The sequence below is a fragment of the Carassius gibelio genome, chromosome B8, assembly GCF_023724105.1.
Source record: "Carassius gibelio isolate Cgi1373 ecotype wild population from Czech Republic chromosome B8, carGib1.2-hapl.c, whole genome shotgun sequence".
Lineage (NCBI taxonomy): Eukaryota > Metazoa > Chordata > Actinopteri > Cypriniformes > Cyprinidae > Carassius > Carassius gibelio.
The window spans coordinates 6,305,360-6,329,215 of NC_068403.1; the positions used below are offsets into that span (position 1 = coordinate 6,305,360).

Genomic DNA, 23,856 nt, shown 5'->3' on the forward strand with positions numbered 1-23,856 from the left:
TCTCAATGTGGCTTTGCGCGGATCTGACAGCCCTTGTAAAGGCCGGCTGGAGGTGTATCGTGGCGATAAGAAGCAGTGGGGCTTGGTGTGTCATTACGGGTGGAGTAAAGAAAATGGAGAGGTTGTGTGTAAATCAATAGGGTGTGGGGATCATACACGCTCTGATGTAGACATGACCCTCTACAAAGATCCACCTCTGCCCCAACAATACTGGATGGATCAAGTGAAATGCACATCTGGAGAAGAGAGCCTTTGGAAATGCCCTTATGTTGACATAAATAAAAAAGAAAAGTGTGATGAAAATAGTTTTGTTGCAGTTGAATGCTCGGGTAGGTAGTATTTCTTTAAGTATGTGTGTGTGTGTGTATATATTCATTTAATCTAAGTTAGTGTTCAGATGTGAATCTACACATTGCTGATGCCAAGCTTTTTACCACAGGAGAAGTTAAACTGAGTTTGAATCTGAATGGACAGCGTGATGTATGTGCTGGTGTGGTGGAGTTCTCTACAGCCAACGGCATCATTGGGGTCTGTAATGATAACTGGGGTAAGTGACCAAAAACAAGACGTTTATTTTAGTAGTATAAGAGATAATCTTTAAATGTCCTTGTATAACAAAATAAATAAATGAATAAATAGTAATCTCAAAGCAAATAGCAGTATTTTTCAGAGTCATCTTTGCAATGACTGGTCATTTAGTGGACTGATGCAATTTAAGTAAATGATTTGTAATTATTTAAGTATTTTAAATTGATAACAACTAATCTTCAGTTTATCTAATCTGTTTAAGAATGCAGTATGTATAATTATTATTTAAATCCCAATACCCTTTTTTTGTGAAATGTAAATATTAATTATTTATATGTTGATATATTCATTTTAATATGTAATTGCTAATAAATAATGCAGTTTGAAAAGGTTGTTCTCGTACAATGTTCCATATTCTATTGCAAACCATTTAAATTTAAATTCATTGTTTCAACTCAGATTAACAAATCAAACCAAGTTAAATGTTCAAGCAAATGTTACTCTAGAACTAATGGCACTTTTCTAAGAGGTTTTTTTTTTTAATCAAATGATCATTTAGTAGACGGAAATCAGTTCTCCTCAAGACCACAAAACTTTTTGTCCCAAGCTTCCAAACGCTTTTGACTCTGTTTTGAGCATCATGTCTATTTATTTATTTATTTAGTTTTTTTTAACTCAATAAACTTTATTTTTTTATATACACACACACACACACACACACACTACCAGTCAAATGTTTTCTGATGTTTTTTTTTAAAGAATGCTCTTCTGCTCACCTAGCCTGCATTTATTTATTTTAAAAGCAAAACTATTAATATTGTGAAATATTTTTACTATTTAAAGTAATTGCTTTTTGTGATCAAAGCTAAATTTCCAACTATTACCATTCAAAAGCTTGGAGTCAGTGTAATTTTATATAATTATAGAAATTCATACTTTTATTTAGCAAGGATGCTGTAAATTGATCAAAAGTGATGATAAATCAGAATCAGAATCAGAATCAGAATGAGCTTTATTGCCAGGTATGTTTACACATACGAGGAATTTGTTTTCGTGACAGAAGCTCCACAGTACAACAGAATGACAGCGTCAGAACATAAAACACATAATAAAAGAATAAAAAATACAAAAAAAAAAACATAATAAAGGCATTTAGAATGTTAGAAAAGATTTATATTTCAGAAAAATGCCTCTTCTGAATTTTCCTATTCATCAAAGAAAGCTTAAAAAAATCCACTCAGCTGTTTTCAACATAATAATAATAATAATAATAATAATAATAATAATAATAATAATAATAATAATAATAATAATAATAATAATAAATGTTTTTAAACAGCAAATCATAATATTAGAATGATTTCTGCAGAATCATGTGACTGGATTAATGATGCTAAAAATTCAGCTTTGAAATCACAGGAATAAGTTACATTTTAAAATATATTTAAATAGAAAACAGTTGTTTTAAGTAGTAAAAATATTTGAGTGTTTTTTTTTCTGTACTTTGGATCAAATAAATGTTGGCTTGGTGAGCAGAAGAGACTTCTTTAAAAAAAAAACATTACAGATCTTACTATTCAAAAACTTTTGACTGGTAGTATACACACACACACACACACACACACACACACAGACACACACAATATGTTACAGTGCATTTCAAACAAATTAAAATATGTGAAGTTTGATGTTTTATACAGTTATACAAACAGTATTTTAGCAGAAATAATATGTTTAATTGGTTCTTCTTAGTTTAACAAATTAAACCAAATAGCATGTTCAAGCAAATGATGCTCTGGAACTCTTTAATCACCTAGTTAGATCTTTTTTTTTCCAAGCATATAAAGTTTTATTTTATGTATTTATGTAACCTCAAACAAAGTTAAGACAGACTACTATCCATGGAACACTAATTTTGATTTCATGTCATTTAATAATGGTTTCTTCTACATTTTTGATGTCATTTTTACATTTGTAAATTAGTTTTTGACAGTACATTATTTGAGAAAAGCTTTAGTATTCACAGTGATGCTGAAACTTTATACATTCATTTTCTTTGTTGTTGTGTATATTTATTTAGCAAATAAGACATGTCAGGAGCTTGGTTGTGGAGATGTTCATTACAGTCCCAAGCCTGGAATGTTCAAAGGACAACAGAGCAAACGAAATGTAATGCTTAATTGTGTTGGCAATGAGAAGTTCTCTTGGCAGTGTATGGAGAGGTCAGACTGCCGGGAGCGAGCCAGTGTGATCTGCAGCAGTGAGTGTATACTATTATTAAACAGCTCTATGGAGTATGTTGTTCTGTTTGGGGTAAATGAAATGGTGCTGAAACGGCTTCTCAGTATTTCCATGTTTTGTGTGAGAGGTAAAATGCACATTTACACAGAAATACTTGTATTACAGATCACAGGAGGTTCAGTCTACAAGATGGCAGCGATGCTTGCTCTGGGTTGGTGGAAGAGAAAACTGTCAAACAAAAATCATGGAATCCTGTTCAGCCGGCAAATGTGAAGCCTGAAGTCATCTGTCCACAACTGAACTGTGGTTCCACTGGAAACTTTACAAAAGGAACTAACATACTGACATGCTCAGGTGATGCGGAGTTTCAGCTTTAAATAAAATTACATCAATAAATATAAGTAATTATTATTAAAAGATTTAATATGTTAATAATAACTAGGTAATTATAAATAAATAAATGTTGCATTAATACAAGATAAGAATTACACAAGTTTTTTGACAATTGTTTACACAGCAAAATCCTCAGTGTGGACTCATATAAACACTAAAGCAGTGTTAAAAAGTTACACTGAAGCAGAGTTGAAGTTAATGAGATAATTAAGAAGTTTATTGAGTTATGATTGACCATTATTGAAGACACCTGATGTTAACAAGCAGAATCACCAAACGAGAAAATCACAATTTGTGTGTCACCATTATAGTGTTCAGTGTTTGCTTTAGCTGGGATCTTGACCCTTCAGTTATTATATTTAGATTTTATGTGGCTGTGGTGACTGAATTATATCATACAGACAGACCACAGCAAAGGCAATCATGTGTGCCATTGATTGTGGTTTGAGCTATTTGTTATGGAGTGACCTGAATGCCTGAGTTTAGGTTTCTTTACTGCATAAATTAAGTGAAAAAGAAATGTAAGCAACCCAGCATTTTTGACATAATATGACATTGTATGACCCAACATAATATGACATGTTTTTAATAGTTAGTTCTACGTAAAAAAGAAATCTTTAGTTTAGACACACAGACATCAGGAATCAGCGTGAGCATCACGACAACGGTGACCATCAAAAAAGCATGTTGTAGCCAATAAAAACTCATCCATGGCTCCCATCAAGCATTGCGGCATGAATAAATTATGAGCTGAACTGTCTTTTTAACTTTTTATTCTAACTATATTTTATTTTTGCTGTTTTTATGTTCATTTTTTGTGTTTTGTGATGTTCAGAGTTGGTCTGTTTATCTGAATATGTTGTTTGTCACCGTTGTTGAGATTCATACGCTGATTATTGTTATCTGTGTGTGTCTAAAATTTAAATTCTTTAATAAAAAAAAATCAGAATCACTTGCAAGAGATACCTATAAAATGTATAGAAAATACAGACTTTTTCATTGTGGAATCAAAGCTATGACAATCAATAATGGAAGTTTTACTTTAGAAAAGACTGTAAATGAGTTCAGTGACTCATGTCAAACAACGATTACATTAAAACATAATCATCAACACGCGATGATTTTTGCTCTTGGTTTGACAAACAAACTTTAAAAGTAAAAAGTCACAAGCCAAGATCCCAGCTAAAGCAAACACTGAACACTATAATGGTGACACACAAATTGTGATTTTCTCGTTTGGTGAATCTGCTTGTTAACATCAGGTGTCTTCAATAATGGTCAATCATAACTCAATGAACTTCTTAATTATCTCATTAACTTCAACTCTGCTTCAGTGTTACTTTTAACACTGCTTCAGTGTTTATATGAGTCCACACTCAGAGTGTTAAATTAACACTGGGGATTTTGCTGTGTAGTGTTAATAAATTAATAGGATTATTATTATTATTACAGTAATAGGGTTGACATTGTTTGTTGACATTACAAGTTCAAAGTTAAACTATTCTATTAATATATTGTAACTATTAAACTATTAAACAAAGACATCATTCTGTCAAATAATTTTTTTCTTTTTCTTTACATTTAGTTTAACATGTTTGTTCTTATCTTATAAAAAGTTTAATTATAACTACAAATATTTTATTACAATGTATTAGATTTTGTTTATATATATATATAAGGCATTGTAACAAGTCATTTTGCTGTGTTCACAGACCGCGTGAAACTCCAGAATTTCACAGCAGATTGTTTTGGAGATGTTTCCATTGCTGTGAATGGTATTATCTATGGAGTGTGCTACAGTGATCAGGATTCGATTCAGTCCCGTAAAAAGATGGGGGCTATGGTCTGTCGAGAGCTTGGCTGTGGTGAGATACTGCGTGTGAAAAAGGGCTCCTTCACTTCTAATGGTTTTCTGAGTAATGTTGATTGTCAGGGTGATGAACGGTCACTGTGGCATTGTCTGGCAATTCATGAGAAACAAACATGCACAGGAACCAACGTTATATGTTCAGGTAACTAAGACGGCTTTGCAGGTAATTATAATAAACTCAGAATCTAGGACAACCAGAATCACCCATAACTGATAAAGTCTAAGTCATACCAATCTTTTTTTTTATTTTTTATTTTTTTTAATATAAACGGCAGGCAGCTTGGATGTGCGTTTGAGTGACGGTCTGGGTCGCTGTTCTGGACGTGTAGAGGTGAAATGGGAAGGCTCATGGAGGCCCATTAGCTCTAAAAGGAACACTATGAATTCAGACGTCGTGTGTAAACATCTAAACTGTGGTGCATCCTCAGAAATAAATAGACAACTTTTCACTGAAGGAGAAAAGACACTGCAATGGCTGTGGGATGTCCAGTGTAAAAGCTCTTCAGCAAAGCTCCATGAGTGTTTCGAGAATACTGTCTTGAGGACACCAAGTCTAGAGGAGAAAAACAAAGAAATCATTTGCCAAAGTAAGACAATATACTACACACCAGTCATACTGCTCAAAAGTTTGGAATACTTTAAATTTTATTATGTTTTTTTTAAAGAAAACTCTTATTAAGGTTACATTTATTTGATAAAGTAAAATGAGTAATATCATGAAATATAATCACAATTTAAAATAAGTGTTTTCTATAATTTATTTCTATAATGGCATTGCTGAATTTTCAACATCGTTACTCCAGTCTTCAGTGACACGTGATCCTTCAGAGATCATTCTAATAAGATGATTTTCTGCTCAAGAAACATTTCTTCTTCTTCTTAAAAACATTTGTGATGCATGTTTGGATGTTTAGTAATGTTTGATGTTAAGCTTTTTTGTTTACATAATTTTTAACAGGCTTTCCATGATTCCAGTAGTTTTAAGTTTTGCTTATTTAGTAAAAAGTCTTAGGTGTTACTCTGATTATATTGCCTGTGCAACATGCAGTAACCACAAATCCATTTTATTTGTTCTCAGAGGAAGAACTGAAGTTCTTTGAAGGCGATTCTCCATGCAAGGGAAAAGTGCGCATCAAGCAATTTGATGATAAGACTGCATCAAATCTGCCTGCAACACCAGAGGAAGAGAATAAGAAAAAAGCCAATGACGCATGCAAAGCAATGCAGTGTGGAACTCTGCTCTCGTTTGAACTGGGGCAAAACACCAAAGATGCCAAAGTCACATGTTCAGGTACAGTACATGCGGCACCAGAATTGCCTTATTGTTTTTAACCTACTCTCATAAAACTATATATTTTTTTAAAAGTTAAAATATTTTAAATGATATAAACTAAATAGCACGATTTTTGAAAATTTAATGCCAACTTAATTTAATTGTGTTCACTCTACCAAATATATTTATAATTTAAATTTGCATAATTAATTTGTATTAAAACCACATAAATAAATTTTGTTGACATAACTAACTGAGTAGTAGATCTTTATCCCAGAATGCTTAGCAAGGGACTGCATTAGAAGAGTAAATGTTTAATATTCAGTAATGTTGGACATTTAGAGGAGTTTCTGTAATGTTTTTGAATTTTGTTCTTACCATTGTGCTTAGGGCTGTGGGCACTCAGTGAGTTATTGCAATTAAAAAGTCAGAACTTTTCTAATTTGTTCATTATATGCATTGTTTATAATGATGAAAGCAATAGATTGTTTAAACATAAGAATATTAAATAAACCTCATTAAATTTATATTGATTCATATAAAATTTTTGTTTGACAAACCTAAAACACTTAAATTGTGTTTTAAAAACTAAATAGATTTATTTTAAATGAATTAAATTAAATCATGTGTATAAATGTTCTTCAGTGGTATTGAGGGTTGTGAATTCTTTCTTTTTTTTTCTTTTCTTTTTTTGAGTAGTATATAACTGCAATTTCCTGAAAACTTATTATCTTCTGCTAAGATGCATGCAGTTTTATTTTCTAGAAGGTCAAAAGTTACATAGTGTAGCTTTATCAGTTCTGTGTGTAAAATGCTTGTATTCTTACTGATGTCACATGTAGGGACAAAGACTCTTGCACTTGAAAACTCGCTTGGAGAAAAATGCTGGGGAATCGTGAAGGTCTGCGGAGATGACCAGTGTGGAGGGGTTTGCAGCAACAATTGGAGAACAGAAGAAGACTCCAGAATGATCTGTGGGAACCTGGGCTGTGGAAATCCAATTCAAGCCAAGTTACCACTTCAGATAAATAATCTACCTGCCACTTACAGTAGTGTGTACTGCTCAGAAAATGTACAAAATATGATCATGTGCAATTTTATTCCCAACAAAAACCCAACCTGCAAACCCCTGGCCCACGTGATATGCACAGGTAATGTAAACAGTCGCTTCATTCAAGACCAAAACTTCATGTTAACTCCTGCTTTATTTATCAGATTATTTATTTGGGCTTGTCACAGTCAAAATTGTTCAGGCTTACAATGTGTTCTGTTCCATGTTTTACAAATACTTTTAGTTTTCAAGGTCCCCTGAAGTTCGCAGCATTTCAACTGAAATGGGAAAGAGAGGGTAGGACATATAGAGCAGGCCCACCCCCTTTTTAAAATAGTCTTTTGACAGCCACAGTCTAATAGATTACCCCCTAGATTCAATATATTCTAAGTAAAACAAAATAGTGTTCATAATCATGCTGAGGATGTATAGTTGTAAAGGTTTTTTATATATATGACGACTTGCGCATATGATCCGCTCCGTGTGACCACATCTCTGGAACGGAGCCAAAGTGCAGATCAGACTTTGTGTGCTACCGCGGTTTGCCTGAAATATCGTGAAACCAGACCTCATTTGCCCCAATCAAAAGCATATTTACACTGTTTGAATCATTCCCTATTACCTACATTGTGCACTAGGACCCATTCACTATACAGGAAATACTACACTGTAAACAGTGACCGATCTCAGCTGGTGCTTCAGCGTCTATCTGTAGTGCAGGGGGCGGGCGCTTTGGATTCTAGAGAGCATTTGATTGATCAGAAGATTTGATGAGAAGATGAAGTACAATCAAAGAGTGTAGATTACCAAAGACGTGAGACACGTATAGTATAGTTTTGAATGGTGAAAACGCTAAATATGGCCGCTCAATTGCAGGAAGCCCCGCCTTCTGAATGAAAGAGCCAATTGCTAATCAGTAATGTCAGCGTGTCACTGCAGCTGCCGTTAGAAGCATCCAGTTGCTATAGAAACAAGCAGCACTCTGAGACGTGCATTTAGGTTTGCGCAAGCTTTTTTATTAAGCTATTTGAGCAAGAGTAATAACATTTAGTTGATGTCAGATTTTTTTGGTGATTTCAAATATGAAATGTAACCGCAAACTTAGTGAGCAGTTTTGGAGAATTTGATGTTTCCCCATTCAAAGAGCACTTGGATGCAACTTGGATGTGTTATTAAAGATGGTGGCCGAGTGACATGACTTGACTCAAAAGGACTTTGGTACAATGTGATGTAAAATAAAATACAAAATAAATAAATAAATTATTAAGCTGTTTTGGCGGAAGTGACGAAGTACAAGCTTTGAATTCTTATATCTTCGAATAAGATTATATCTTTGAATATCCCACCAGCACTACATTAGGACTGTGCAATTCTTTTCTGTGAAACAATAGTTTACTGTGTTTTGCAAAGTATGTTCACAAAGCATGTTTTAGTGACAATTATATCAACAAAATAATATAAATATAATATGAACATAAACAAAGTATGAAAAATGTCCAGAGTTTTCATGTTATTATAGATTTTTAACAAACATGTTATTACCAAATCTATGAGGCAAAAGGCCCCTCAAGTCTGACAAAGAAATTTGCTTTAAACATTTACAGCAAAATCAGAGTAAAGACAGTTTTTGCTTAAAATTAAAAAGATTATGATCAATAATTTTAAATTACAAAATTAAAGAAAAAACTATTTGACACATTTCGTTAGCTGATGCTAACTGGCTAGCTAACTAGCTACCTGAGGCTAACTTGAGGTATTTTTTAAATATAAAATGCAAATATTTTAATTTAGCCAACTAGTTAGAATACATCTGATGGAAAAACAAAGAATGATGTTCAAAAACAGAATAAATACAGTAATTGTGCATTGCCAACTGGGGGCCTTTTACCCCATAGGCTATGTTTAAAAATAATATATATATATAATAATATTTTTAAGAAATAACACGTACTCTCTATCTACAAGCCCTACTGTTCTCACATGTCATTAATAATTGTGATGTTCTACAAAACAACAAGCTTTAAAACAATTTTTTTCTTATTGCTGAAAATTAGATAATTTAATGTGAAATCGGTTTTCTCTCTGGTACATCACCAGTGTAAGCTTCATGGTGAAAACGTCTACATCACTCTCGTCAACGCTGTCCATAGTTACAATAAAAATTGATCTTGACTTTATCTTGTGGTTATTTTGGGAAAAACAGTTAGGGGGCGTTTCCCCCCACTCTATCTTAACATGTGTGAAAATGGCAATGTTTAAAAAAAAACTTACCACGTAAACCAAAATTTGCAATCTATATGTCACTATTCAACAGTTTCTCTCCGATGCTGAAACTAAAACACTGAAACTTTTTTGACTGTACAGAGCACATTAATATTTCATATGGCACCTGTTGTTTATTTTAAGACTGGTTGTCAAAAGATGCTCTTTACCCTTTCTACAGGATTATAAGTGTGATATATTGTCAAACCCATGACTAAAATGGGCCTTAAAGGAATAGTTCCCACAAAAAATTATAATTTGCTGAAAAAATGTACTCACCCTCAGACCACCAAAGATGTAGATGAGTTTGTTACTTCATGGAAACAATTTTGTAAAAATTTACAATTTTTACATCACTTGCTCACCAGTGGATCCTCTGCAGTGAATGGGTGCCATCAGAATGAGAATTCAATCAGCTGATAAAAACATCACAATAATCAAGCACCCAATCTCTGCAGATTCAAATTTTCTCCAGATCTGTTCCCATGAAGAAACTATTTCTTTATTACACTACCCAGGTGAAAAAAGAGTGTACTTGAATGCTATACTTGTATATTTGAAAATACCAGCAAGTACATTTATAGTACATTCATATTTTTTGTGCTAAATAAAATTGTAAAAGTTATACACTATATACACTAATTTAAAGTCTATTTTTACGTCAGTTTGCAAATAGCAAAAGTATGCCAAATACTACTGATATATATATATATATATATAGTGCATTGAAATAAAGTATATTACCACAAAAAATATTCAGAGGACTTTAATTTCTGTATTTCTAAAAAGTTTGCTTTGTATAAGTTAAAAACAAATTCACTTTTATGTAGTTATTGTTTAAATTACATTTATTTTAATTAACATATATTAGTAAAGTAATAGTTATAAGTACGTTTTCCCAACTGTACTACTGAAGTACACTTAAAGTAAATGCACGTTTTTGTACAAGTGGTAGGTAAATACATATTTTTAGAGGTATAAAGTATTTTAAAAGCACCTTGGTTCATATGCATGGTGTCCCAAAACAGCACAGTTGAGAACCCTTAGATGTTCTTAATCTTTATTTTCTGCTTAGATTAAGACGTACTAAAGAATAATTTTTGTACCTTAAGTACAAAATAAGTGTGCGGAAATAGAAAATTGCAAGTACATTATAGAATTGTACTAAATAAAGTGACCAAAATGAAGTGAATTTTACTATACTTTTTTTTTTTTTTTTTTTTTTTTTAAACCAGGGTATGTATAATGTTTAACACTGGATTAAATTATCAACTAACCATTTAGTTTTCATCCATTTTCTGTTTCAATATTAAGACAAATGTTAGTATGTAAAAATACATTTAGTTCATCCAAATTTTGGATGGCCTGAGGGTGAGTAATTTTCATTTTTGGGTGAACTATTACTTAAACACAGTTTAAAATTCATTTATTTGATATACTCTTCACAGACAGCATCAAAGCTAGACTGGAGGATCCAAGAGACAAATGCGCTGGAAAAGCATCACTGTTTTACGCTGGGAAGTGGACACCCATCTGTAAAGACAGTCTTAATACAAATCTTAAAAATTTGATCTGCAAGGAACTATCTTGTGGCGATAGCATAAATGACCAACATGATTGGATTTCACAAGAAGAATCTAAATCTAGAGGACTATCAGGAATTAAATGTCTGGATAATGCCAACTCTGTTTCCAAATGTGACCTCAAAGAGGTTTCAGAGAAAGAATGTATTGATGGCTATCTGAAATGCTCAGGTACTCACCTTTTTAATTTTGTGCAGACATGAAAAATTTTTCTTGCGATGGAAATTTTTGTGATCCCAACTAAGTTTTCTTTTTCTTGCAGTCTGGTTTGTATCCTTTTGAGAACAAAAGGTACCAACACTTTAGCCAAAGTTAGTTAATATATTGCCATAACAGATGCATATGAACGAGGTGACTAGATGTCTATCTTAATGTAATAATAATCATAACAGCCCATGACTTGATTAACATCCTGAAGTAATCATAAATCAAATGTGCTTTGCCTTTGAGTTTTCCTGATTTGCACATGAAGAACCAATTATTAGAGATAAATGATATAATAATGTCATCTTTGCCAAGAAGGTTTGGTTCACCGTTGCAGTCAGAATAAGTCACCTGTAGATAATTTAACTTTTTTAGGGTTTGTCAGATGCGAAGGGGAATTTTTACCACACTCTCTAAGTGTAGTTTCTGCAAGTCCTCTGACCTTTGACCTCTGCTCCTGCACATGTGATACAAGGTTTTTGATATTTCTGCCCTTTATGTAACAGCATGGAAACGATTGCTCCTCTATAATAAGGAAGGAGAATGCAGTGGTCCAGTATATGGTCTGCGAGATAGGAAAACACCCACTCCAGTCAGCATAAGTGGATGGGGCAACGAGGAAGGACAAAAGCTGTGCGAGTATCTACAGTGTGGAAATTTCACATCAAGCATCCCTAAAGACACGGACACAAACGAGTGGTGGAACAAGACCTATAAATGCTCAGGGAAGAAGAATATTTGGGAATGCGAGAGCAATGATCAGCCCGTCCAGAATCAACAGCAGTTAAACATCCAGTGTAACCGTAGGAATGATCTCTTTCTTCTGTTTGTTAGCACCCTTACACGGTCAACTATAATTAGAGTAGATTAACAGATTTAAAAAAGGCATTGCCAATTTAATTCTGAATCATTAATTCAATTACAGTTTTATTCATCTTTTGAATTCATTTTTTTAATTATTATTATTTCAGCCAGTTGCCCAGACAAAATTTCTAATTTTCATTGTTTAACTTTATTAAAACTTTATTATAACTACTAAAAAATAGCAAAAATGCACTTCAATGAAACTAAAATCCCACTACACAAATAATTTAATAACAAGTTGAGTTTTATAGACCATAGTGGAGAAACATTTATTTATTTATTTGCTGCAAATTAATTATACATTTATATGGAGACATTTCAAGAAACTTTACTGATTTTTGAAACAAATATACTAAAACAATAAATAATTAACCCTTTCATGCATGAATTATGATAACCTCAGTCAGGATTTTTTCCCTTTGTGTTTTTATCGTTCTTATATAGGGCATGAAAAACAAGAATTTTTTTTTTTTTTTTTTACATTTTTCAAAGAGATCTTCAGATGTTCACTTGAGTGGACAGCATGCGGTTATGGTTTAAAGATATATTAAATATAAGACGATAATCAAACAGATAAAGTATGTGAATTTAACAAACTAATCAATACAATTATTCATATAAAATCATGTAAAAACGATAAAATATATACAAAAAATATATATGCGAAATATTGCACTTCGCGTATCTTTGATATTAGAACATGAGGACTTTATTACATCAGAATTTTCTACAGCCTGTCAAGGTACAAATGTGTTAACCACTCAGATGCTCCGTCCAGTGCACCAGAGTATGGATATTTACCCTTATTAGCTGATTAATTCTGATTATGTTCAAGATGGACAGATGGACATACTTTTTGATGTAACGAGTAAGGAAACACATTACAAGTAACATGCATTACATAATCAGATTACTTTTTGATGTTATGAGTAAAAAAAAGCATTACAAGTAACATGCATTACGTAATCAGATTACTTTTTGATGTTTTGAATAAAGAAACACATTACAAGTAACATGCATTACGTAATCAGATTACTTTTTGATGTAACGAGTAAGGAAACACATTACAAGTAACATGCATTACATAATCAGATTACTTTTTGATGTTATGAGTAAAAAAACGCATTACAAGTAACATGCATTACGTAATCAGATTACTTTTTGATGTTTTGAATAAAGAAACACATTACAAGTGACATGCATTATGTAATCAGATTACTTTTTTATGTTATGTGTAAGAAAATTACAATAATGTGCATTACGGAATCAGATTACTTTTGGATCTAACAAGTAATGCATACATTATGTAATCACATGACTTTTTTGATGTCAATGAAAATTACATTCTAATAATACAAATACATTTATTTACAGTAAAAAGTCACTGCAGATTAAGTTTTTAAGTTTTAACTTTCAAAAACAATATTCACATTATAATTATGTGATTAATCAAGAGTTTTCTCTAAATCTAAATTCAAAATTTGGAAAATGTTACTGTGATATGACTCATTAGATATTGATTGATGCTGCAATATGTTTTTTACTTACAAGAGTCTCCTAAGATGTCTGACTGACCCTTGGCCACCTTGGTTTGGAGGGGGAAAAATCGGAACACAACAGCTTGCCACTTGGTTGCAATTTATAGGATGATGCACCAGGGTCCAATGAAGAAGCTGATGTGCAACTTTGCCATAAAACCCTGTGCAAATTAAAGAAAATGTTTTTTTTAATAGCTGTCCACTGTAGTGACCACTATGCGTGAAAGGGTCAAATAAAAATCATATAAATAAATATTTTTATTTAATAAATTAACTCTAAACTATTTTTTTTTTACAGAAACATTCATAGAAAAACACGTATTTTCCCAGAATGTTAAAATTGACCCTTACAACATGGCAGCATTTTACCCATTTATTTGAATATCCTTGGTTGCAGTTCAGTCATTCTCTTTTAATATCCTGAAGTGAAACAAACAGGAGTCAGTTCTTAAATGATGAATTTTCTCAACCCTGCACAAAGAGTAACACTTCACTCTCATATTACAGAAATATTTGATTGTCTGATTTCTCTCCTCTCCAGATAAACCTCCAAAAATGATGCTCTCAAAAAACTGCACAGGCGAGGTGCTCATAGATGAAGAGCATGTTTGTGCATCCCGGTGGGATGATGGGATGTCCAACAAGTTATGTGACAGCCTCAATTGTGGTAAGGCACTCTACAGCTGGACCACAGAGTCCAGAGAAAAAAATACTTGGCATTTCAGCTGCACAGGCATAGAGACATCGGTGTGGCAGTGTGGCTCTAGAAAAGACAGCTGTAAGAACATCCTCTCTGTGGCCTGCAAAGGTGAGTCATACACGTATTTCTGGACCGTAATTAAGAGTGTTACTGTAGTTAAATCATGAATAGATGTTGAAATGTAGTTCAGTTTCCCTTGTAAATGTCCCATAATGCATGTGTCCTCCTAGTTCATGTTTGCAGATAGATAGAAATATTAAAAAGATTAGTCATATTAGTCATATATCACATTAGTCATAAGCTGTGCTTTACCTTCAGTGACAGAAGTTATATTTGTATTGCAGATAGTGTTGAATTCAACTCTACTGAGAAGTGTGGTGGGAAGCTTGTGATCAAGTATCAAGGGCGATGGGAATATGTCTGTGGAAAACTGACTCCGAATGATAACAAGAAGTTTTGTGATGTGCTTAAGTGCAATGATAGACAAGAATTGCTGGAAGGACAGATAATAGAAAAAGAAATAAAGGTTAAAATTAATTGCCCAGAAACCCATTACAACATTTTTCAGTGCATGCACCATCTCAATAACGATAAATGCAGTCATGGACCTGCTGAAATCAAGTGTGAAGGTAAAAAAAAAAAAAACACACACAGATGCCATACACTGTAAAAAATTTATAATCTTCCCAACTCAAAATTTTCTAGTGACTGGTCACATCTAAATTTTTCAATTGGCCCAAGTGAAATTCTGTAAATGTAATTTTATCAATTGTAGCAATAGTCTGTTAACATTGGCTAAATTAGAAATAATTTGTTAAAACAATTGAAACGAAATTAGGTTACCAACCCATGTTATTGGCCCAATTATACATTTTAAATTGTAGTAGCATTCCTTTTTAGTTTTACCTAAACTAAAAATATATTTTGGTAAATTTATATTAGAAAAGCAACTTCACTGTATTGTTTATTCCCCGTTGCCCCAAAAGAAAAAAAATATATACATTAAACACTCAATCCATACTGCCACATTTTATTTAATACATTTGATCAAATCTACAACAGTATTGTGAAAATACCTTAAATGGAAAATACATTGAACATTTCTGCACAGTAGACCTTAGTAGATAAAAATCAAGCATTTCAATTCAGGATTTCAAGATGCACAAAACTCATTAGACCTTAGATCTTACATTAACAAAACCACTTTATTTTTTACACAATTATTTAAAAAACATGTATTATCAGTGTTTAGAGAAATTTCACTGACATTTTGGTATTTAGGTACTTCATTTATGAAACTGCACTAACAATATAAAATATTTTATTTATGCACATCCTAAGGAAGAAGATGGACTCGCATCATTGCACCTGTTCTCAGGACAAACTGATGTCCAGAATTTAATCCATTTAATTTTTAATTCATTTAATCCATGGGATTTGTATTTTCCTGTTCTTATGAGCTGTGAATGTACAGTAACTGTTGCTACAAAATTATAATTTAAAAATGGACAATGAACCCTCTCGTGGTTTTTAAGATGTCCTCTTAAATGGTAAAGAAATGTTGATTGAGAGCAGATTTCCCTAAAATCACAAGAAAATGTGGTATTCCCCTTGTTGCCAGTCTTTGGATGTACCCTCCACAAATGTGTTTTTAAAGCTCCAATTGTCTTGAAAATGCAAACACATTCTAGGTGTAAACATGGAAAGGAAGTTGCATTAACTGACCAATTGCAAGTTGAAAATTAGGTCTTGGTGAGGTGATGAAAACTTGCAGAAGCAGCACTGCATGGACTTCTTCTAAACCTGCAAAATAAATAAATGAAAAAGCTGAAAGATGATACTTTTGCAAAAAAAAAAAAAAAAGGCCTTCTAAAGATAGAGCTAAATGGGGAAAAGTTGTCATAAAGTCTGTACAGCAACTGGAAAATATAGCCAACTGTGGACTGAGTGACCAGCATGCTGGTGATAGTCAAGTCCACACTGCTGAAAGGGCAAAAGACCCATATATATATATATATATATATATAAAAAAAGAGTTAGAAATCTTTAGAAAAAATTAATTAGATGTACAATAAAATTTGTTCAAGTTTGTAGAGATTTTCTGAGGGAGGGGTTCCCAGACTAATGCCCATTTCACACATACTCCATTTGCAGTGAGTATGTTAACCGGTTAGAGCTTTCACAGTGTGTTCCAGGTGCGGTATGTCTGCAGCAGTGCGGCATTTCCGGTTTAAGTCTATTTTTTGCTGTGCTGGACCCACTAAATTAAAGTGACAGCACATTGTTCGCATTAAAATAAACATGTATTGACATGAAAATCTAGTAATTTCACCACAGATGCACATAATTTAAAGTCTACTCTGTTTCAAAGTCAACACATGGCTTTTTTCCTTGGATAAAGCAAGGAAAACGACACTATACCTGGCATTTTGGTAAAAAAAAGTGACATAATGGTTAACACTCATCCTTTCTTGGAGGATTTCTTGTAAAAAAAGATTTTAAAACAAAAGAAAAGATGAGAATCGGCTGTTTTTGTCAAGCCTGTTGTAAGTTTTAATTTAAAATATATCTCATTTCTAATAAATCTAGTAATTTCACCACATATGGATTTAATTTGAATATAATTTATAACTCTACTCTGTTCCAAAGTCATGTACACAATATGGCGTATCTCAATGGGATGCAAGCGGCGCAAGTGATCTTTCGTGCGTATCTCTATGCCATATCGTGTAATTTGACCTCATTACCAGAAGTGATGGTGTGGGGACGGCTGATTTGAGGTAAAATGTGATATAAATACTGTCACTGACACATTGATGTCTGACACGAAATGATCGGTTTGTGTGAGAAACCCAACAGTATTTAATTATTAATTAACAGATTGCTATTAATAAATAGTGATTTAATTAACATTACTAATTCTGAGCTTTATAGCTTGCCATACATGTACTGCAACACGAACATAAGCACTGCAGACGGAGTATGTGTCAAATGGGTGTAAGACAAATTGGCCAACCACTTTGTAAATTATGTAGCCTGAATTACAGTGTCACAAATTTTAGAAGCGTCTCATTGGCGGCTCTCAATAAAGCAATTTAACACAATTTAAATATCACAAGAGCTAAGGGTATTTGACACGAATATGGTATGAACAAATATGCAATAAAAACTTTTAAATACTCACTGTGAAAGTCGTAACGTTAGTCGTTCCGTTGAGTCAGACCTAGGATGTTTGGCTACATTGAGAGAGAAAAAAAAAGTTATAACAGAAACATATAACTAATAGCTAGTGTCTCATACATTTATCATAATCACAATATAGTTTGATAAAATTATTTAGTTCAATAAATAGTAAATGAGATATTAGTATTGGACTAAATTAGTTTATTAAAGGCTGTCATGAAACCAAGGCGTGAATTCAATGTTATTTTGCAAAATACAATGTTATGTAGGCTAAGGAAAATATTGTAGCGCACAGACTCTTCATAGTTGTGAAATTGGTGTTTGTTTTGCACCGGCAGTGATGGGGTTAACAAAGTAAGTTCGGAGCATAAGTTAGATCGGAGGGCCGGGACAGTGTTCTCATCTCACAGACTGTCTTCGTTCTGATTAAAACTTCGGAAATAGAGCTTCCCTTGTCTGTCATTTTTCAGACATTACAATATACTATGTCCTCAAGTAAAACATTCGGAGAGTCGTTAATGCGTTTAACCTTACCCAATGTTAGTGTAATGGCCGCGGTAGTGTAACATTAATGCCCATGTTTTACGGTTTTATGCTGAAACATTGAGACCTGCACTCGGTTTGACGTAAACAAGACTTAATAAATTCATATTTCAGTACTCACCATAACTTAAATGAAGAAAAATCTGTTTTGAAATGATGTCTGAACTTCTGTCGTCGTACTTCAGCATCGACTCCTCAGTCTCCTCATCTCTCCCGCGTAGATATATTTGAATCCACTATACCATTACCAACGGTTTCTCTCAGGTGCGTTTTTTTCTCCGCAAGGCTTGTTCAGCAAACACAGATATTTCACTTTTACTTGATTAATTGGCTGAACACAATTTAATATGTTCAGAGAATATATATTTTTAATTTTACCTTTGGACCAAAAGCTAAAATTACCCCAATGCATCTTTTTGTTTGGGGATAATTATTTGAAAGCAATTTGTTGGGTCAATATTTAATTGTCAGTTTCCAAAATGTTTCAAAAAAATTTTTTTTTACAGTGTACACTTTAATATAGGAAAATCATTTTATTGTTCTGGGATTTGTTTTGCTGTTGCTTGCATGAAGTTAAGTAGCTGTGAGTTTACTTTAACAAAGTTTCGTTAACATTCTAACCTGTGAAACTGTTTCATTAAAACTATAGGTTATATTCCAAAAACTGCAGATAATACTCCAAAAGGAGGTAATTCTTCAGTTGGTCTGATATTGGGTCTGTCGGGAGCTGTGCTGGGGTTGCTGATTTTGTTTTTAATGTGGAGAAATCGGAAACGTCTACTTTTAGCCTGTGAGTATCACTTGCACCAGAAAGACATTGTTCTGATTCGCAGATAAACATTATTTTTTCATGATGTTACAGCGATATTTGAAAGGTCTTCATGTTTTTAACCTGTTGGTGGCAGTGTTTCCCACTCCTTGTCTCACTACACACACTACACATCAAATAATAACCTGTAGAATTAATAGAAGCATAATTTTCTACCTGTTTCTGTTTTTGCAGTAAGATATTACAGAAGTAAAAAGGGCAAAGACGTCAGCCCAGATGTGAATGAAATGGATAAGATGGATACAGGGGACAAAGGTATACTGTAGAATTTAATTATTATTACTTTGAACAATGTAATTATAAAGACATAAGCAAATGTTTTGCTTAATTGCTAAATGTTATTGTTATTATAGTTATTTATTTATTTTACTTGTATAATAAGTTGAAAGAATCATTCACAAACAATCTATCTATCTATATAGATAGATAGATAGATAGATAGATAGATAGATAGATAGATAGATAGATAGATAGATAGATATTCACTCTTTTATTCATATTTTAATTATAAAATATTTTCATGAGCAAAGAGATTTTATATATATATATATATATATATATATATATATATATATATATATATATATATATATATATATATATATATATATATACACACACACATACACTCACCTAAAGGATTATTAGGGTTTACAAAGAATGGTGTGAAAAGGGAAAAACATCCAGTATACAGCAGTCATGTGGGTGAAAATTTCTTGTTGATGCTAGAGGTCAGAGGAGAATGGGCCGACTGATTCAAGCTTATAGAAGAGCAATTTTGACTGAAATAAACACTCGTTACAACCGAGGTATGCAGCAAAGCATTTGTGAAGCCACAACACGCACAACCTTGAGGCGGATGGGCTACAACAGCAGAAGACCCCACCGGGTACCACTCATCTCCACTACATATAGGCAAAAGAGGCTACAATTTCCACGAGCTCACCAAAATTGGACAGTTGAAGACTGGAAAAATATTGCCTGTTCTGATGAGTCTCGATTTCTGTTGAGACATTCAGATGGTAGAGTCAGAATTTGGTGTAAACAGAATGAGAACATGGATCCATCATGCCTTGTTACCACTGTGCAGGCTGCTGGTGGTGGTGTAATGGTGTGGGGGATGTTTTCTTGGCACACTTTATGCCCCTTAGTGCCAAGTGGGCATCGTTTAAATGCCACGGCATACCTGAGCATTGTTTCTGACCATGTCCATCCCTTTATGACCACCATGTACTAGGGTGACCACCCCTCCCGCGTAGCGCGTGCGCGCACAGCGTTTGAAGCCCAATTCATGCGTCCCACAAATTGAGACTGTGTCACGCCCAATTCAACACCACGTTGTTCTGGTGTTCTGGTGTTCAGGGCTCGCGCAGAGAAAGGCGTCTCAAAACACTTGAACACCGAATTTGCTTATTTTTGCTCTTGTGCCGACAAATACATACAAAATATGTCAAAATATCCACCTTAGAAATTATGCTCGAATAAACTGTCAGTTATTTCTTAAGTAAAAGTAAACAGTTGAGGAAAAAAATGGGATGTGTATTATATTGGATCATGCGTTCATCGTCTCTTAAAGGGACCGCGCCTAATTTAGCGACTGGCTGCTGTAATGTTAATCCAAGAAAATGAAAATCACTCACTGCTCTTGATTGAATTTCTTTGTAGTTTTAACAGTCAAACCAAAAATTATTCAGAAACTTTACCTTGACACCTACAAACTTGAAAAAAAAAAAACATTGGTGTGAAAGGTTGTTTTTGCACCTTGTGCAATGTGGAATTAGTTTACAGCTTTTTCAAGCACTTTGTGATGCATTTTGGAAACAGGAGATGAGCCCCTTTTCTAATGCACCACCTAGCTTGATAAACCCCTTCTCAAAGACTTACTGTTTGTCAATTTTATTTGGGTAACACATATTCTGAATGCCTTTGGCAGAATTCGAATGAGCTATTTTAATCTAGATTAATCTAGATTAATTTCAAGATCATAGTGCGATTAATCTAGAAAAAAAAAAAAAAATCTATGCCCACCTCTAATAAGTGAAAAACAATATATATATATATATATATATATATATATATATATATATTTTTTTTTTTTTTTTTTTTTTTTTTTTTTCAGGTTTTTCTGAAGAAAAGGCATCCTTTTTAGATGATGATTACGAGGATGTGGATTCTCTCATGGACAAGTCAGGTGAGATATTCAAATATTAGTCTTATAACAGCAGGTAATTTTTAATTTTCAGTTTCATTCATTGCAACACAATGTATGTCAGTCAATCAATCTTTTACTTAGTCTGTTGATTTTAGTCTGTTGCCTGACTGCCTGCACATTTGTCCATCCAAATAAATAAACTATACTAATACTCTACAAAGTAAACTTAAAAATAAGTATGTTCATCTCAACAAATTTTAATCAACAAAACTGCTGATTCTTTTAATGTTTGACAAACTAAAATGTCATGTAAAATGAGTATAAAAGTATAACCCAGTTTCACTGGGGTGGCAGTGGCTCAGTGGTTCATGTAGTTTGTCTACAAACAAGGAAGGTTTCCCTGGCTCCACCTGACCAAGTGTCGAGGTGTCCTTGAGCAAGACACCTAACCCCTGCTGCTCCCGATGAGCTGGATGGCGCCTTGAATGGGATGGCTGACACGAGTGTGAATGAGTGTGTGAATGGGTGAATGTGAGGCAAATTGTAAAGCGCTTTGGATGGCCATGTGGTCTGTTGAAAGCGCTATATAAATGCAGTCCATTCACCAAGTTTAAGTGATGTTTCCATGCAAAGATTCAAATTTAACTCCTGCGCAAAACTGGAATATCACATACAATTGATGGAAACAATTAAAAGGGCACATTCAGACTCTACAGGGGGAAATGAATAATGTATGAATAAATTAATATAGATGTATATCTATTCATGTAAGACTAAATCATGTTTCTCCAACAGGAGAGGAGGATGAAGATGACCGAAAGAGGGATTCTTCTGGGACAGAATATGATGACATTGAGGGACAAGCCAATGGAATCTCTCCTTCTCAAACCCACCATGATGAAGACCTCGACATCCCTCTCCTTCCCAAGAGACCCGAGAACATTCTTGGTACATCACTCAAATTTACACTTCACTGTATGTGTGTGTGTGTGTGTGTGTTTGTGACATATCAGGACACAACTCTGTATGATTGACATGGGTATGACACAGGTATTACAAGGAGAGGGTGACTTATTTTTCAAAACGCTTATAAAACATACAGAATGAGGTTTGTTTTTTTTTATTTTTGAGAAAGTAAAAATGCACAAAGTTTCCTGTGATGGTTAGGGTTAGGTTTAGGGTTGGAGTAGGGAGATAGAGTATACAGTTCGTACTGTATAAAAACCGTTACACCAATGGAATGTCCCCACTTTTCACAAAAACAAACTTGTGTGTGTGCCTTTATGGAAATGGTGCTGAACTTTTCCTTTGTGTTTCTCATCAGATCAGGACACCTATGAAGTGGAGACAGAGAAACAGCAGGACTATGATGATGTCATGTCTGTCGAGGCTACAGCCAATGAAAATGCAGGGATGACAGGCACACAAGCTCATGTAGATGTAGACATGGATGAAGGTGCAGATTCAGATTTAGATGCAGGTCTATTTGCAAATGCTGATGCAGATATGTTGACCACAGAGGTAGAGGTTCACGCTCAAGGAGAGTAATAAAGCAGCCACGAGACCAAATTGTTATTTTATGTTAATATTAATAAAATCTAAGATTGTATGTTCTTATGAAAGTAGAATATTAATAAGAAAATATGGATGAACAAATGCTGTTTAATAATGATGCTAGCTCTCTAGATTTTTTCTCAAGATGTATAAAAGAAGGGACACATACACAAACCTGATTTGGAATAACAAAATCTTTAATTATAGTCACAAAAGTGTATGAACTGAAGAAAAAAGCTAATTTTTGTACTGACAAACCAGTCAAACTTTTTGTAATTCTTAAGGTTTTGATGTGTAGTTTTGATCTGTTTGTTCCTGCTTTGCTTGATTTGTTTTTTAGTCTGTTAGAGCTCATGAGTAGGCCCACAAAAAACCTTGAAATTCAGTTATCATCATTCAATCTTATTCATTTGATTTGATAATTTTTTTAAACATTTACAAGATCAATGCTTTTAAAAAGGTTCAAGATCAGGTAACACAATGTTATCACAAACAGGCCAGAGCTCACTCAAATTTGCAGAATATTTCTAACAAGAGTTTGGTCACTACAGATAAACTAAAAAAAAAAAAAAAAAAAAAAAAAAAGAATTAGCATTATGTCACTTCACCAATGGATCCTCTGCTGTGAATGAATGCCATCAGAATCCACAAGTAATACACTTGACTCCATCAGTTAATGTCTTCTGAAGTGAAACGATTTGTGTTTACAAGAAACAAATCCATCAAGACATTTTTAACTTCGAACATTGCTTCAGACAAGAATGCAATTGCATAATCCACTAACATATTTTAATGTTTTGGATTTTTATTGTAAACTTGTGCTTGATCTGCGCATGTTTCTCTTCTGATTCAAACAAGTTGACTTAAAAAAAATAAAAAATAATAATTATGTATAAAGTACTTGTATTTTAGCTGGAAGCAGCAGTTTGAACTTAAAAACATCTTGATGGATATGTTTCCTGACAGGATTAATTGTGGGTCATTGTGATGTTTTTATCAGCTGTTTAGACTCTCATTCTGACGGCACCCATTCACTGCAGAGGAATTATTTGTGAGCAAGTGATGTAATGCTAAATTCCTCCACATCT

General features: G+C 33.4%; 1 protein-coding gene across 1 annotated transcript; it reads left to right on the plus strand.

Moving 5' to 3' along the window:
• LOC127964134 (scavenger receptor cysteine-rich type 1 protein M160) lies at positions 1–23,406 on the plus strand. Its single transcript, XM_052564292.1, has 16 exons — positions 1–329; positions 440–547; positions 2,609–2,788; positions 2,935–3,123; positions 4,875–5,174; positions 6,111–6,328; positions 7,090–7,456; positions 11,067–11,372; positions 11,912–12,208; positions 14,349–14,615; positions 14,852–15,136; positions 18,883–19,023; positions 19,237–19,317; positions 21,182–21,253; positions 22,010–22,162; positions 22,539–23,406. Exons 1-16 carry the CDS (start codon positions 173–175, stop codon positions 22,760–22,762), a joined length of 3,345 nt encoding a protein of 1,114 aa, XP_052420252.1. The 5' UTR covers positions 1–172; the 3' UTR covers positions 22,763–23,406.
• Positions 23,407–23,856: the final 450 nt, after the last annotated feature.